The sequence below is a fragment of the Carassius auratus genome, chromosome 48 (genome assembly GCF_003368295.1).
Source record: "Carassius auratus strain Wakin chromosome 48, ASM336829v1, whole genome shotgun sequence".
Lineage (NCBI taxonomy): Eukaryota > Metazoa > Chordata > Actinopteri > Cypriniformes > Cyprinidae > Carassius > Carassius auratus.
This window is the reverse complement of record NC_039290.1, coordinates 1,276,409-1,293,583: the sequence shown is the minus strand read 5'-3', so window position 1 is coordinate 1,293,583 and position 17,175 is coordinate 1,276,409. Positions and strand designations below refer to the sequence as shown.

Here is a 17,175-nt window from a genome sequence, read left to right as displayed (position 1 = left end):
AAAATGTTTTACATATTATATTTAGCCTAAATCCTGGATGGTTTGGAATGGGGATTGTTTGTGTTTCTTATGTAAACATCTGGTGGGGGATGGGGGGCAGGTCACTAGTACATCCACCTCAGTCTCTTTCTGTGTTGTGCTGGATGAGACGTTTGTGTTTTGTGGATTTGCTTTGTTGTGATTGCCTGGTTCAGGTTACTGGTAAGGTTTGGGAGATTAGGTGTCAGCGCGATGAATGGAGGACAACATTTTCTCACACTCCATTTTTTCTTGTTCATTGCCAGAAGACTAGCCTTAAAAAAAAGCCCTGACCTTCTGTAGATCTCAACTTTCGTTCCCACCAGCAATCTTTTGGTTAGAGTAAACTGTTACTTAAAAAAATACAAATAAATTAAAGTTGGAAATCCCCCTGGCCACGTGAAACCCTTTTTTCTTGTATTGTACGCTGGTTCGAAGAATAAGAGGAACAGTAGCTTCAAGAGTTTGAGTTGATGTGGTTTTGTTAAACACGGGAATTCACCCATTAACTATACTATGATACAAATATTTCACATTTACATGTGATAGTGATGTCATTGGTAATGGTAATTCTTTCAGTTAGATTCTGTCATTCTTCCAGGTTTGTCATAGGGCCTGGGTTTTTTAAGCAGGTGGTCCATGTATGTCCTTTGACATAAATATAGATGTAAAAAGAAATTAATCCATGTATTATTATAATAAACATATATTATTAAATTATATTTTAAAATGAATATATTTTAATAAAAATAATAAATTTGGTTCTGTAATGACCTGTTCAATATTATAGAAGGTTATTAAGTTATAGGATTATTTAAGGATTGTTTCTTAGCATGCTCTTATTATGTAATTTTTAACATTCCTAATATTGTTTTGGGAGTCTCCTACAATACGTTTACATTTTTGCAACGTCAAAAAACACTTCAGTTTTCTCAAAATATGCATTTAATATCACCTCATTTCCCAGTTAATCGTTTGAAGCAGTTCTAAGATTAAGTCTCTCTAAACCCCTCCTTCCCATTAGCGTACTCTGCTCTGATTGGTCAGATGGCCCGGCCTGTTGTGGTTGGTCTACGTTTTGGAAATGATATGCCCATTGCCATAGTTCCATAGTTTCAGCGCTTGATAGAAAATATTAACATCTATTGTTTATAATACAAATAGATTGTGATTCAGTGGAGCCAGCTGGTCCAAATAAACCAGGTACTGATCCATCTTTCATGAGCAAGCGTATTATGAATCATGAGATTAAAGAAGCAATTGTCAGGATGGAAAATGATTGGGGTTGTACTGCTGTGAATTTTAACCACTGATTCTTTACAGCCTCGTCTTTCAGAAGTGAAAATAAGATGAATCTACTTTCACAGCGTTGGACACAGCGTCTTCTCGATATGAGTTTAACCACAGGAACAAACTACAGTGTTTGAGGGCGGGCCAATGTAGAACATAGACGGGCATTATGCAGATGTGTCACCCGTGATGTGTAGCCATCAGGGAAGTGGGATTTAAATTACTGGCGACTTGTTTCGGCTGTTCAGAGATGATTTTTTTTTTCTTTTGGGAGAGAATAATTTATTTATTGTTCACTTTGTTCCTTACAACTTTACAGATCTTTCTCTCTGTCTGTGTGTTTTTGTGCGCATCAGTTAAAGCTGCACATTAATATAGCACAAAAAGGGAGAAAACAAGTATTCTGTTGTCTCGACCAGGCTTCATGTAGTAATATTCAGATTGCTTGGGTTTAATGCAATGAAGCTGGGCTTTTTTTTAGTAAGGAACATTTTTTGGAAAAGTGGTAATGTTTTACTGTTTTAATATTGACTGTACTTTAATACTGACACACTTTTCAGTGCCAAAATATTTGGAAGAATGAGAGGAAAAATAGCTTTAGCAGGCCAGAGTGACGTACAGTAAGAGTTATTGTTTCCCATTCAAACTTACAGTCCACTATACCTGGCAGGGTCCGTGTGCATTCCTCAGGTCTTACGTTGACGCTCGGCTCCTGGGGACCGATTAGGAAGAGCTCAGTAGCTGAAAGAGGGAGACGGTCAGATGGGGAGACGGTATGTGTCTGGCGCTCTGCTCTGCTGACATATGCTAGATTCATTAAAAGGATATGAGATCCCAGACTTCCCCTTCATTTTTCCTGTACTACAGTAGACTGCCATTGAAACTCATCAAACGGATTCAGGGAGGAGACTCTACCTGTTGACTTAACAGTTTAGATCAGTTTGTAAATCACTCTTATTGGCTTTATGGTTTAAATTATATTAAGCTTGCAGATTTAAGTGGGCTTTCGGAGGAGTTTATGTTGGATGTCTCCCAGAGTCTAGTCTCAGGCATGGGAGCAGGCGCTTGGAGCTGTACATGGGCGAAAAACATATTTGCATTGTTTGTGTGTATAAATGCAGCTAAGAATTTCGGCTCACATGAACTCCCACTGCCCTCTCGGAGCGGACAGAGAACCAGCCAAATAAGGCTGTAAAAGTGTGTGGCCCTCTTTCAAACATGCCATAGCTGTTCCCCTGGTGAAGACCAATATTTGACCACTTCAGAATAGGGAAGAAGAGCGTTTTTGTGCTGCTTTCAACATGAAATCGAAATTTACCTTATTTTCTTTATTAATACATGTCCCTGGTCTTGTTGTTAATGATTTATAAGTGCATGCTATTATAAAGAAAAATTATGTTTGTCTTCATAAACTTTTGTACAAATATTTTGCTTGGATGTTGTAAATATATGTATGCTTGCCTGCGCTGGATTAACCGCGACCCCCCAATTTCCGTCCCTAGTTGTGTGTAAACTCGTGTGTTTGTATAGATTATGTGCTTTGTTGCTGAGGTGTTTTTCCTGTTCTCACCCAATAGGAGCATAGTCTGGGTGTTGTTGTTTTTTTCCCTCACTTTCCTCATGTTATGCTGTATTTCTTCCTCAGTTCCCTGTCTTCCTGTCTACCCCCTTGTCATATTGTATGTATGTATGAATGGACAGGTTGATGGCTAATTTTGCTGGTACTTGTGACTAGTGACAATAAAGGGCTACTCCTACTACTACTACTTATATAATGTATTGTACTATAATTTATTATATAATAGCATCATTTATAATAATAATAATGATTTACGTTCAATACAATAATACAATTAAGCATTTAAATAAAAATAAATGAATATAGTACATTATTCAAAATAGTTATAATTAATGTAATAGTTATAATTTTTTATTATTTTATTTAAAAATTGTAAACTATATTTAATAATAATAATAATAATAATAAATTATGACTATTAATAAATGAGTAATCATTCAATCTTGTTTCACACAGAAAAATTACACATTTCCATCATATTACAGAAGAGAAAAATGGTGCAAATGATGTTTCATGTTGACTTTATAAAGTCTATATTGGTATTTCTGGCTGCGTTAGAAGTCATAAACAGGACACCGCTTCTCTGCGCGAGAAAGCACATATTGGGGTCGTTTTCTTTGACTGTATGTTGTCTTCCTGTCTGACCTGTGCACTCCATCATGTGTGATGTTTCGTGCGGGGGGCTGTCTGGCTGAGGTTTGTTCTCCCCTTCTCTTCTCTGTCTCTTCAGCTCTTCACATCTCTTCATTCTCTGTAGTCTGATACCCGACAACAGATCAAGCTACTGTTCTCTGAAGGCACATCTTTCTATTCCCTTTTGCCTGCCCCACTCCCTTTTCAGCCAGACGTCCCAATTTCTATAGGTAATTTTCCCAGCACCCCCTGTAGTTTGTAGCACAGTCTTTCCCCAATTTCATTGTCAGTAATTCACATGGTTCATCTTGTCATGTGCCTTTCCTTTCCCACACTTCTCTTCCTCTTTCATTTCAAAAATTCATTTTGTCTTTTTGTGTTTTTCCATACTTGTCTTTCATGTAAAAATACATGTTCCCAGAAACTAAAATACACTGCACTTATGTCATTTTTTACTCTTGTATAAAATTGTAAGTGTTCCTCAGTTACAACATTTTGGGGTAGTTGTAGTCACTGAAAGCCACCGTCTATTGTTCAACGTAATCCTTTGCCAAAGAGCTAAACATGCCAGAAAAATGGAATGGTTCTTTGTTGTGTCTGCACAGTCACTCTTTCACAAACTATACTAGGATCAAACAGAAGCTCTTTTTGTCCCAGTGGTGGGTAGCGTCTCTCTTATTTTGGAAGTAAAGAGCTTTAGGGAGTTGATTTTATGTTTCATTTTCAGACACTGAAAAATGAAGGTATTTTCGTCTCAGATGTAAGATGTGGGCCTCTTTTTAAAGTCATTATGCCAGTAAAACAAGACTGGAAAGGTCTAATGAGATTTGCTAAATTAAATTAGGAATCAGCAGTCAGCTAAACCTTTTGCTATAGCAGAGTAGCCAGGAAGGTATTTTGCTTCATTTTGTTTTGTTTTTGTTGTTTTGCATTCATATTTTTGGACATGACCACCTTTTATATTGTACAATGTTTGCAGACATTTCATACTGAATGTGTGGGAATTTTTATGCCAAAATGAGACGTTCTACCTTTCCAGGAATAGACAAAGTGCTTTGATCCCTTTGGACAGTGTGCCATCTCAGTGGTTAGGAGTGCATTCAGTTTTTTGTTATTTCAGACTGCTGTTTTTTGTGTGACCTGGAGTGGACAGGCTAGTTTTTCTTCATAAATGTAAAAAATCTTCCTAGTGTTTTCTTTGATCTTACTTCTGTGAGCTTTAGCATTAACGGATCCAGCATTGATTCAAAGATGGTTTTGTGCTCTAACCGTGTTTTTTTTTTTTTTTTTTGGTACTCTTTGTACTCAAGTTTCATTTGATAGTGGTGGTGTTACTCCAGAAGTTTAGCTAATAATATCTGTGCAGGAAGCTCTTGGGCCCTAAGAAAAAACCCTAGGGTAAATACTGCACAGTTGAAACAGAAAAGTGAATCTTAAACGTATTTTCAAGGACTCTCATTTCTGAAACAGAAAACAGAGAAGCCTAAATCTCAGAGAGCTACTGTAGATCAGATAAAGCCTCATCTGAGCTCTTTGCAGCCGCTGTTATCGGTGATGTGGCTCCAAATCCTGGATCATCATGTGCATGGAGGACTGGAACCTCACTGTGCTCTAAGTGCCCTAATTATATATCAGACCAACAAATGGTCACTAGGCAGTCCTGGCTGCAGACATATGGCCAGATCTAACCTCTGATTCCCAATTTGAAGCTTCCCAGAAGGCTGTTGCATTGCTCACAGGTTGCTCTTCCATAGATTAGGAGACCAGAGCTCTTTAAATATCAACTTTGTGTCAGATGTTTTTCCCTGAAATTGCTCATGAAAAATAAAAGTAAACAAATTAGGTAATCGTTGACATATGGTAAAATAGAGCTCTGAAATTAATGTGAATAGCCAAGTGCATGTCGTTGAAAATTGATAAGAAATGTTTGGATTCATACTAAAATATAACATTTAATTTTAGACATTGCTGCCTTGGCAAATATAAGACTTTGCTTACATGTCTTCTTTAATTTACATGTTTCTCAGAAGAAAATCTATTATTATATTTCTTTCAGATTTGATCTACACGCTCTTTTGCCGTTGACATAAAAATGCAATATAGCTGATATTTGCTCAGAGACTGGATGCTTTCATATTGACACAGCATAGATGATGATGGTATTTTGTAGACATTACGCTCCTTTCTTCCTCGTTTACATGATTTCTTAAATGCTGCATGCTAACTAGTGTAGGAGGAACCCACTTCATCCTTGACATTTGAGTTGTAGATTAGAGTATAGAGAGAGAAAGAGAGAGAATCTCAACTGTTGATCAACCCAAAATCTATATGCTGAGTTGAAGAGAAGGGAATGGAATGGAGAGAAAATCGGGTGATAGAAAAGATAAAGTAGGATAATTTACAGCCAAATTAATTACTGTTATAAACAGGGCACATTCTTTCTGAAACTGTGGACATCTGGAATGCACAATGTCGGTCACAATTTGGGGAGCGGGGGGAGAGGGGGGCAATGGAAGGGGAATCGTAGGAGGAAATGGTCAATGTTTGAGATCTTCACAGGCGGAGCCAAATAACATTCTCTAGGGCCTCTGTCATTTCTGCTTAAAAGTTGTTAACTTTTCAGACATTGTAGCCCTTAGTCATCATAATTGGGATGTCTTCCAGCTGAACGTGGTTTCAAACAAAACAAATTTACTACATGGTCAGTATAGTAAAGTTTGGAGTTCATAAATTCGGTGTGTGTTTCTCAGACAGTCTGTCTGCTGTTGAATTAAATGCTGAAAGACAGACTGTCTGAGAAACACACACCGGATTTATGAACTCCAAACTTTACTATACCTCTTTATTTACCTCTTTTACCTCTGTAAATCCAAAGCTCCATCAGAAATGGACAGCTGTGGACTTTTATTATTCTAAATTCTATTCTAAACTTTAATTCGGTTTAGACTTCTGTCTATGAGATAAAAAAAAAGACTTACTATTGATGGGTACTTTTAAAACAATGCTTCCTGGAACTTCAAAATCTTGTGTCAAATCTATGTTTGGAGTATGCAAGTCACATGATTTAAGCAAAGTATGTTTTGCCATGTCATTTTCATGAAAGTATGAAAAACAATTTATGCTTAAATTACAATTTAATGAAAATGCATTGAATTGTTTTGTAGAACATGTAATTTTACACATTTCAGTATTCTCTCATTGCTTTTACGCAGCTTTAAACAGTAGGTGTCCTTGCCATCTGGACTTTTGAGTGTTTTGAAGCAGAATTGTTTTGCAAAGGAATTGGTTCAGTTGATTTAAAGTTTAGAAAACAGAATTCACTTATGACCTGATTCTTTTTATAAAGCACACAGGTTATCAGTTTAATTAATCTGATGAATCTTTCACTGAATAAAAAACTGCTATGATACATACTGCATTCACCAGCCTTTCCCAGACATCTCACTGAATATGATTCATTTGGGCTTGTGGAAAGGCTTAATCACTTTACAGTGGAAATAAATTGAAACGCAGTCTTTCAGCACATACAATATTCACTTTCCACAAATCATGGAGTTAATACCACTGGTTTCGTTTATAATGTCATGGTCATGTCATTTCACTGAGATGTTATGTTGCCTTGGCAGTATAATGTGAAGCTGTTGCTTTTGGGGTGGATGAATCACTTTTTTCACAGAGTGCAATGACATAAGTGATGCTCGGGCTGATATGGGTCTCTTCCATCTTCAAAGGAAAACCCACTGAGAGGTCTGTGACATGCTGTGGTGATCTGCTGATCACTATCTGAAATCAGAGCACAGAGTCTCAGGTTAATAAAGGGAGATGCAGTGTTTGTGGAAGACAGTTGTCACCTCACACCCCACGCCTGGCTCAGTGTGTGTTCCACTATTTAAGACATTTAGAAGACAATCCACACACTGATCTGTTTGTAGTGCAAACGTGACCTGATATCACAGAGTAGTCTTGTTACAGTTCAGTGCCCTGTCTATTATAAGAAGTGGCAGAACGAACAATGGTTTATTTATCATTTTAACAATAGCATTATTATTATCATCACACCAGTTGATACGGGAATCATGACAATATATATCTCACATTTACACTACAATTTAAAAGTTTGGAGTCAGTAAGATTTTTTTAATATAATGTTATAATATATATATATATATATATATATATATTATTTTTTTTTTCCATGAAAAGCTTTCTATTCATTAAAGAACACAAAGATATTAAGCAGTACAGCTGATCATGTGACACTGAAGATTGGAGTAATGGCTCATGAAAATATTGCTTTGCTATCACAGGAATAAATCACACACACACACACACACACACACACACACACACACACACACACACACACACACATATATATATTTAGTTATAACAAAAATATTTGAAATTGTAATTGTATTTCACATTTTACTGTATTTAGTGTATTTTTTGTCAAATAAATCTTGCTTCTGTGAGCATAAAACACTTTTTCCAGAAACATTGAAAACTCAAAAGTTTCTAGGTTCCTGACAGAGTTGCATTTAGATGTCTGTGCCATTTAATCAAGAGCATTATTACTTATGGAAGCTGTTATATGAACATGCTGACTTGCAACTAACTTGCTTTGAGCTGTTGCTCTGCTGTAAATTATGCTCATGTTCATGCGGCTTATGTGGAAGTGTCCGAATTACATAATTGTGAATTTCTGTAAACTTTGGCACTGAAGTCATACTTCAGCTAATGCAGTTTGTTTTTTAGCAACACTCAAGTAAACATATACACATTGCAAACCACTCAGAATACATTAGCAGCCACATAGCAACACTCTGGCAATCACCCACAATTGTGGCAGTGAGTTTTGCAAAAGCAGCTTCCTTCAGAAATTGTAAAAATATAGTTTGGAATGGAGACTTTAGTAAAAAGATTTTCGTGGTGTCTGAAGAGAAATATGATTTCAAACAGGATATGAGAAGTCAACACAGGACATGAGGTCACAGGATGCAGGGTTTCTCATGTCAGACAAGAAACCGCTGTGACCCAAAGAAAATGAGTACAGAGATGTTACCATGGATACATGCATCCTGTGTGTTCTGATGCGAAAGCGCTCTCTTGTTTTTCAGAACTCTATGAACCTGCCTCCAGATAAAGCACGTCTCCTCCGGCAGTACGATAATGAGAAGAAGTGGGACCTCATCTGTGACCAGGTACAGCCTCCACAATCTCCCACTGTGAAATCACACCCTTGCCTCTGTAGGGCAGTCCAGAAGAACACGCCTTCACAAATGGGGTTATTGACATGACATTTAAAAAATGATATATTTTTACAGTTATTATTAACAAGTTAAGAGAAAGTTTTAGCTTGCCAGTTACACACAGTTTGATCAGATTTGAATGATTTAGCACACAAAAGAAAAGGCACAGACACAGGATCATACCAGCATTTCACCCCAATTTTATTGACCGTATTTTTCGGACTATACGTCGCATCTGAGTATAAGTCGCACCAGTCCAAAAATACGTCATGATGAGGAAAAAAACATATATAATTTGCACTGGACTATAAGTCGCATTTATTTAGACCCAAGAACCAAGAGAAAACATTAGCGTTTACAGCCGCGAGAGGGCCCTTTATGTTTTCAGTGATAGACTCTGTTCAATGAGCAACATAGAGCGCCCTCTAGTGACTGTAGACGGTAATGTTTTCTCTTAGTTCATTTCTCTTGGTTCATGTCAAATTAATTTTGATAAATAAGTCGCACCTGACTATAAGTCGCAGGACCACCCAAATTATGAAAAAAAAGTGTGACTTATAGTCATTGTTTGGTCACCCTCATGTTGTTCTAAACCCATAATCTTTTGTGGAACACAAAATTGAGGATTGTACCTGTCGTTCCTTTCCATGTAGCTGTGTAGAATGTAGTTCCATGTAGTTGTAGAATGAATGGGGTCTGAAACAGAAGTTGTTTAGACCATTTTTATGATAATTTTATAGTTATTTTATCCTCAGTAACCATTCACTTTCATTGCAATGAAAATATCGGCCTATCCAGTCTTCAGAATTTCTTCTCCTGAGTTCATACTTTCATATAGATTACGAATAATATGAGGGTGAGTAAATGATGACAGAATTTCAGTTTTTAAAGGAGCTGTCCCTTTAAAAAAAAAACTGGCATGTCTTATTAAAAACACTTGCTTAAAAATGCATCAGTGCAGTAAATGATGACTTTGTGCTACATTCTGGGCATTTCATAAAACTATTTATAAATGACTAGTCATGCATTTTGACAAATTTGTGCTACTGAAAAATGGAGTTACAGCTAAAAATTGTTTTAAGACTTAATATTTTTTTTTAAACAAAACAACATAAAATGATTCAGAATATGTGTATGTGTTAGTTAAAACAGAGCATTGATCTTATGTTGGAGATGTTTGATGATTTTGCCTGTGTATAACTGTCTCCCCCTCTTCTTTGTGTCAGGAGCGTTTCCAAGTGAAGAATCCTCCACATACATACATCCAGAAACTACGTGGATATTTAGACCCAAAAGTCACACGCAAGGTCAGCATCATTCACCAGATGCATAACCAATGTCTGTTTCTCACCTGATTGCATGTGACTGTGACTTACAGTTGATAAAGGGGTTGTATTATTAGAAATAAAAAAATCACCAAAAATTGTATCAACTTCACCAAAAAAATAGCTTGTTTAATTACAAAATTGTGTTATATTTATGTATCCTTATACTTTTGCACAAAAAAAACCCTAAGTAGCACTATAATTATACCACTGAGAGAAAAAAAAATTAAAGTATGTTTGCAGTCAGTAAAATTAAATTTTTATTCAGCAAGTATGCATTAAAACCACAAACTTTTGAATGGCATTGTATATGCAAAAATATAAATATTCCTGTTTAGGTCATTAGTGTTGACCTCTTTTGTGCACCAAAAGTTTATCCAGAAATGTTGTTTTATGCAGCACAAGTTAGTGTTTATTGAAATGTGGGTATTTCTCCAAACGTGCCGATAATCATCCGTTTGTCTGTGTGTGCAGAAATTCCGCAGGAGGGTTCAGGAATCCACCAAAGTCCTGCGAGAGCTGGAGATATCGCTGAGAACCAATCACATAGGGTGACTAATTCCTATCTTCTCTCCTATAATCCTACTTTAACATCTCTTCGTCGTGTGCTGATCTCTACAAATACCCCTCCCAACAATCGCCCAGAGTAACATCCCATGTTCCTCCAGTAACTAATGCAGTGAGGTTATGAGGCTCCTGTAAGCAGTGCAGGGAACAATAGCCTTGCTTGTGGTATGGACGGGAAGCTGTGGTATTGTTCAGCTTTCCCCTCTAAAGAATCACTCTTTCTTTGTTCTTCCTGTTGTAGAAAGCTAGATGTAGTTTTAGCTTGTGCACAAATCCCTGTTGTTGGGCTGTTCTGCCAGCTTCCCTGTGCTTTACAATGCTGTCTGTAGACCTCGGCTGTATCCAGATGGTTTTTATTCATCTCCTACCTCACACACCACCCCCTTAGCAGCTCCAAGCAACTCAGGAAGTTGAGTTGTGTATGCTGGAGAGCCAGGAAGCTCGCAGCATCCAACAATGTAGTGTGTGAAAGGACACGTATACACACGCGCACACACAAAGGTTTATAAGTCACATTGATGAACCCAGACGAAACATTGACACATTTGTGTAACACAGTGAAACACTGACAACTGGGAACATCTTTTCAATGTTTATATTCTGTTTTTAAGGGCACACACTATTATTGAATACAAAAAACAATATGAAGTGAATAAGTGAAATTGTAAAACCATTTACACACAAACACGTTATTTTGTCATATCTTGTTATGTGCGAAATCTTTTTAGTTTCAGATAAGCTTATAAGTTTGGAGCTAATTGTTTTTGTGCCAAAAATATGGCTTTACATGAAAATAATAAAATTAAAATGTATATAATTTATTAGATAATATTATAATTAATAATATGGACAATTATTTTATAATAGCATTTTGTTATTAACAATAAACATTTTATAACAAGTTTAAATCATACATTTAAATTATGAATTATATCATCTTATGTTTAAATATGAAAGGATTTAGTTTCTTTCGATTTAAGATTTTGTTCCTTTAAGTTGCTTTTTCTCAATTCGCTTATTGTTAGTTGTGTTTAGTTTAGCTAACTATTACTTTAAAAGATTAGAAAGCTATATTCAGTTCAGATTACTATAAATTATGAGTAGTTTGGCAAACTACAGGTTCAAAGTAGCTTCCTGAACACTGACACACACACACACACACACTCACAGGAGCGAAATCTTAGAAAACACTGGTAAAATATGATTATTAATTACTTCCTTTGTCTTCTGTGTGAGCCATAAATAACCAATACACTCCTCTCTCCTGCATTATTAAGAGCATCCAGGGGATTGTAATGTGTTTCTCATTAAGACAAAAAAAAGAAAAAGAATAGGCAGTCTTTTTTCACTTTTTTGGGGCGCTGGATGAAATGGAACAGAGGACTGTTTATTGCATGTGTCCGATCCCTGGCCTCTTTCCGATGTGCTACTCCTTGCTTTGCCAAGACAATCTGAAATAGCATCTGGCCGGACAGGAAGAGAGTCTAAAGGGGAGCAGGAAGGGGGAGGTGGTAGACAGGAAGCTGATGATGGAGTGAGCCCCCACCACCTTTTCAGTCGGAAAGTCTGTTTCTTGCTCAGTTCCAAATTTTGTCTGTTTTTCTTGTGCTCATTTGGGAGTCTGGTATTTTTTTTTCTTATGCATCTATAACCATTTAACAATAGAGACAGATTTCAACCAATCATTACGGCTGAAAAATGAGAGACATGCAGAAAAAAAAGAGTGCATGTATAGAAAAACAGGGAAGGCAGTCTAAACACTCCCACTGTCAGAGATTGAACCTCCTCTCTTGAGCTATGAGCTCCACGTTCTTTTGCTTTTTGCTCTAAAGGGAATTCCTTTTGCTTTGACTTTCCTCTTCAGAAATCTGGAGCTAAATGAAGGAAATCTAAAACCAGTCTCCATTCTGGACTTTCCATCTCAGTCTTGCCAAGCTAGTCAACTCAGCAGTGATATTGTGATATTTCAGTTTAAAAGAGTTGTTTGTTTTAATACTTTTTAGAATGTCATGTATTCCTGTGTTAACATGAATTTGAATTTTCAGCAGCCATCACTCCAGTTATATAGAAATCTTTTGTAACATTATAAATATATTTGCTGTCAAGTTTGATCAATTTAATGCATCCTCGCTGAATAAAAGTTTTAATTTCTTTAAAAACAAGGTTTCTTTCAAATATTTAAACGGCAGTGTGAGTGTGTTTGTTTTCAGAAGGATGTTAATAGGATGCTTTGATCTCCCTCTTTAATGTGGCAGGTGGGTTCGTGAGTTCCTCAATGATGAGAACAGAGGCCTGGACATCCTGGTGGAGTATCTCTCCTTCGCCCAGTGTGCCGTCATGTGAGTGACACACCCTAAAAACAACCCACCACGGGCATCTTCACAACACACCAATCAAAGCACCATCTGTAGGACATTTAAAAGATCAAGTAGCCAGGCTTCTGCTGGAGACAAAGGCTGTGATGAATTCAGTGTTATTTAATGATTATGAACGTGCTGAATGTCTCGTTGTAGGCGTGCTGCATTCTGTTTTGTGCTTTGTTATGCCATGCTAGACTGTGCTGCTTTCTGCATAATCCTGGACCCCCTGTTACTGAACTCTGTTGCTAACCTTGCCTATCCTTACCCCCGTCCTCCTGATGTGGGGTTCCCTGTCTATGCGGCTCAGGTTGAATTTTGAAGGGCTGGAGAATGGTGAGGACTTTTCGCTGGACAAGGCTAAGTCCTGGAGCAGGTCCATTGAGGATCTGCACCAGAACGGTTGTAATACACTGGTGCGCTCTGCTCGACAATCCGTCCTCCGGTATGTATTGGCCTGCTTGTGCTTGCTATGCTCTGCCTCGCTTTAAAATGATGTTTGCTTATGTGATGACAACTTGCATTGGTTTGGTTCAGGGTGCTGGCCAGTCACAAATCATTAATTAGAAATATTTAATGCACTGTTTGAGACTGTATATATATGTGTGTGTGTGTGTGTGTGTGTGTGTGTGTAAATATATAATTATTATTTTTTAACTGGAAGAATAGGGGGCAAAAGAGCTTCAATGTCTAAAATATTAACCCTATAAAGCAGACTGTTTTATATTTAATATACACATTTCTAAGGCTTCTAAATTATTAACATGAGACTGATTGACAGTTCATGCTTTTTAGTAATCTTAGATTTTCTTGATTCTCCATAAATTTGTTTTTAGAAGAACGTTAACATGTGAATATTAAAGGGGGGGTGAAATGCTCGTTTTCACTCAATCTCCTGTTAATCTTGAGTACCTATAGAGTAGTACTGCATCCTTCAACTCCAAAAAGTCTTTAGTTTTATTATATTCATAAGAGAAAGATAGTCTGTACCGATTTTTCCCGGAAAAACACGACCGGCTGGAGGCGTGACGTGTGGGCGGAGCTAAAGAATCACGAGCGCCAGTAGGCTTTTGCGTTGAGAGCTGTGACATTACCGTGAGGAAAAAAACATCAAAAAACAAACCATGGCTTACAGTCAGATTCAGCCGTTTATTTCTGATCCAGAATCAGATCCCGAGGCTGAAACTGAACGAGAGCAGCAGCAGCAACGACTCGCTCCGAGCGGGGCTCGAACCCGGGTCTCCGGCATGGGAGGCGGACGCACTAACAAGGAGGCAGAGATATTTGAAGCAGTTTTACTCACCGCCTGCGGTTCCAACACACGATCGTGACCCTTTTTCGTTGGGATTGCATCATCCTTAAGAAATAAACGATACGCAAATCCGGCGTCAAACTGGGCCTTGTTTGTAAAACAAGCATCTTCGAAATGCAGGGAACAAACACAAACACTTGCACAGCTCCGTTGATGCTCTGTAAAAATAAACTCCATCCACTGGTCCCTAAATGCTGTTTCTCTTTTGGTAATCTGTGCAGGGTTGTCTTGCCCTGGCAACCAAAAACACACTTCTTTTGTGACATTTCGCGACGCTCTCGCTCTGATCAGTGAATGTCTGTTGTGCTCTCAGTGCTCTGCTATACGGGAGTGCGCGCCCTTCTGGGAGAAGTGCCCTTAGGACCCATATAAGGAAATTCCGCTCCATCTAACGTCACACAGACCCATACTCGAAAAAAACTTTCGGAAACTTGTGACAAACCGGAAGGAGTATTTTTGGAACAGAAATACTCCTTCAAACGTACAACAACAAATCCAACTCTTTAACAGTGTAAAAAACTCAGTATGCATGAAATAGCATTTCACCGCTCCCACCCCCTTAAAATATCTTTCAACAAATACTGTTGCATTTAATTATGTTTTGCACATATGCAAACCTTTTTCTTTCCAAATATTGGTTTATAGTAATTTTTGTTTATATGATTATTTTACATAAATTGAATAAATTTATATATTTGTTTGATCAGTATTTCTTACAATAAAATAGTTGCATGCAAAATAAATCTGTCCTTTTCATTAAATCATCAGATTATGTCAAAATGAAGACATTCGGTTTAACCTTGTCACAGGCCAATATCAGCATTTTAATACAAACATTTAATGGGTTTTAAACTAGCTAATTTTATATAAAATAATAGTTTATCTAATAAATCGAATGGTTTTCACACTAAAGACATTTAGTGTCTCATTGGTTTATTCAAAGTAATTGCACCCTTTATATGGAAAGTGAATATTATTGTTTTATAGTAAACAGTTCACTTCCTGTCTCACTTCTCAAATTATAATGCATGTCTTTATGCAACGACAGGAACATTGCATTGCAGCAAAACTAGGAGTCAGATGTGTGCAGTATTTAGCCCACTGAGCCATAGCCACACTTCCTGAGAGAAGATAACACACGCAGATGAAAGTACCTCTTGATAGGGTGCATATGAGTGATCGTTTATGTTATATCAAATCAAGCACAGCTCTTGTGAACTACTAACTTTCTCCTTCTATTACAGTTATGGCTCAGCTGCCAACAGCAAGACCATCAAGAACTCCAGACTAGTCAGTCAAAAGGATGATGTGCATGTGTGCATCATGTGCCTCCGAGCAATCATGAACTATCAGGTACAGGATGCACAGACCTGATAGGTCACAAAAACCTCAGGGACATCTGACTTGATTGCACAGCAAATAAAATCTGCTCTGTCAGTAGTATTATGAAGTTTTTATTGAGCATGACAAGCAACCTGTTATTCTCCAGAATGTTTTTTACATCGGTGTCTGTACAGTTAACGAACGGCAGCACAAAATCTCAATTGAATAACCATTGCATTGTGCTAAATATGTTTTTATATACTTTAATACCACATTACTTTCTTCTTTCACACCTCTAGTATGGCTTCAACCTCGTCATGTCTCACGCGCATGCAGTCAACGAGATCGCCCTAAGTTTGAACAATAAGAACCCAAGGTAAGAATTAAGGTTCTGTATAACAGTGTTAAAGATCCACCCAAAAATGAAAATTCTGTCATTTACTCACCCCTATGACTTTCCAAATCTGTGTGCATCTCTTTTTTTTAGTATTTTCGGACCAAAATATACTACGGAAGTCAGTGATATATGTACCAACATTGTCCAAAATACCTTCTTTTGTTTTTCACATAACAAAGAACCAACCCATTTGTGATCCCACTGACTTTCATAGAATTTTTTGTTCTTAATATGCAAGTCCCAAAACTGTTTGGTTACCAACATTCTTCAAAATATCTTCTTTTGTGTTCCACAGAAGAAATAAAGATTTAGAATGACGTGAGGGGAAGTACATTATGACAGAACTTGTTTTGTGTGAATAGTCCCTTAGTAGGTAGCTACCTGATGAGCCTGATTAATGCAGTACCTCCAGTGACCTTTAGTTTTGGTGGCGCTGTGAAGTAGGGGATTTTATTAGGTAAATGAATTCTTTCAAACATGGAAAACCCCCCAGCCTTCTTACATCTTAAAAAACATCATTCCTTGACCTCAATGAATCATACATCAATGTATCATTCATGCACAGCTTTTAACTGTGCTGTAAAGGCCTTTCTTGTAGTGTGTCATTCCAAAACAGCACCAACAAAAAATGACCCCACCTACACTTACTGCGAGTTAGCATCAGACTTGACCCAGTGAGAGGCTCAAGATGCACGTGTGCTATCACGTTTCTGATTTTGAAAATTGTATAACAATAGACCCAAAGCTGCTGTTCTCCCTGAAGGATAGATCTAAGCAGGTGTGGGTGGGTAATGATCTGTCAAGTTTGTAATGTTACCCGTCTTATTGTTTGAGTCCTGCTCTGTCACTCTTGTGCAGTTGAATGCTCACAGAAGCTTTTGTTCTGCCTATAGAACAAAGGCGCTGGTCCTGGAGCTGCTGGCTGCCGTGTGTTTGGTGCGAGGAGGCCATGAAATCATCCTCTCAGCGTTTGATAACTTCAAAGAGGTACAGTAGATCCTGGGACTTTTACACCTGCATGCGTATTACACCATGGATGCTATATTATGCTAAAAAAAGGTTGTTTTTGTTTCGAGTTCATGCACATGTAAAGCCAATTAGCTGAGCATTTTCTCCCTTCCCACA

At 37.5% G+C, this 17,175-nt stretch overlaps 1 protein-coding gene across 5 annotated transcripts in view; it reads left to right on the top strand.

Moving 5' to 3' along the window:
* The window catches only part of LOC113065452 (formin-like protein 3), a 37,480-nt gene that overhangs the window by 8,927 nt on the left and 11,378 nt on the right, over positions 1-17,175 (top strand). For 4 of the 5 annotated variants that reach the window (XM_026236696.1, XM_026236695.1, XM_026236694.1 and 1 more), the window contains exons 2-9: positions 8,638-8,721; positions 9,996-10,076; positions 10,569-10,645; positions 12,917-13,000; positions 13,329-13,463; positions 15,575-15,683; positions 15,953-16,029; positions 16,944-17,037. In XM_026236696.1, the coding sequence (XP_026092481.1) occupies positions 8,638-8,721; positions 9,996-10,076; positions 10,569-10,645; positions 12,917-13,000; positions 13,329-13,463; positions 15,575-15,683; positions 15,953-16,029; positions 16,944-17,037 (741 nt within the window). The remainder of the gene's footprint in view (positions 1-8,637; positions 8,722-9,995; positions 10,077-10,568; positions 10,646-12,916; positions 13,001-13,328; positions 13,464-15,574; positions 15,684-15,952; positions 16,030-16,943; positions 17,038-17,175) is intronic. The other variant, XM_026236697.1, reaches the window with a different exon arrangement.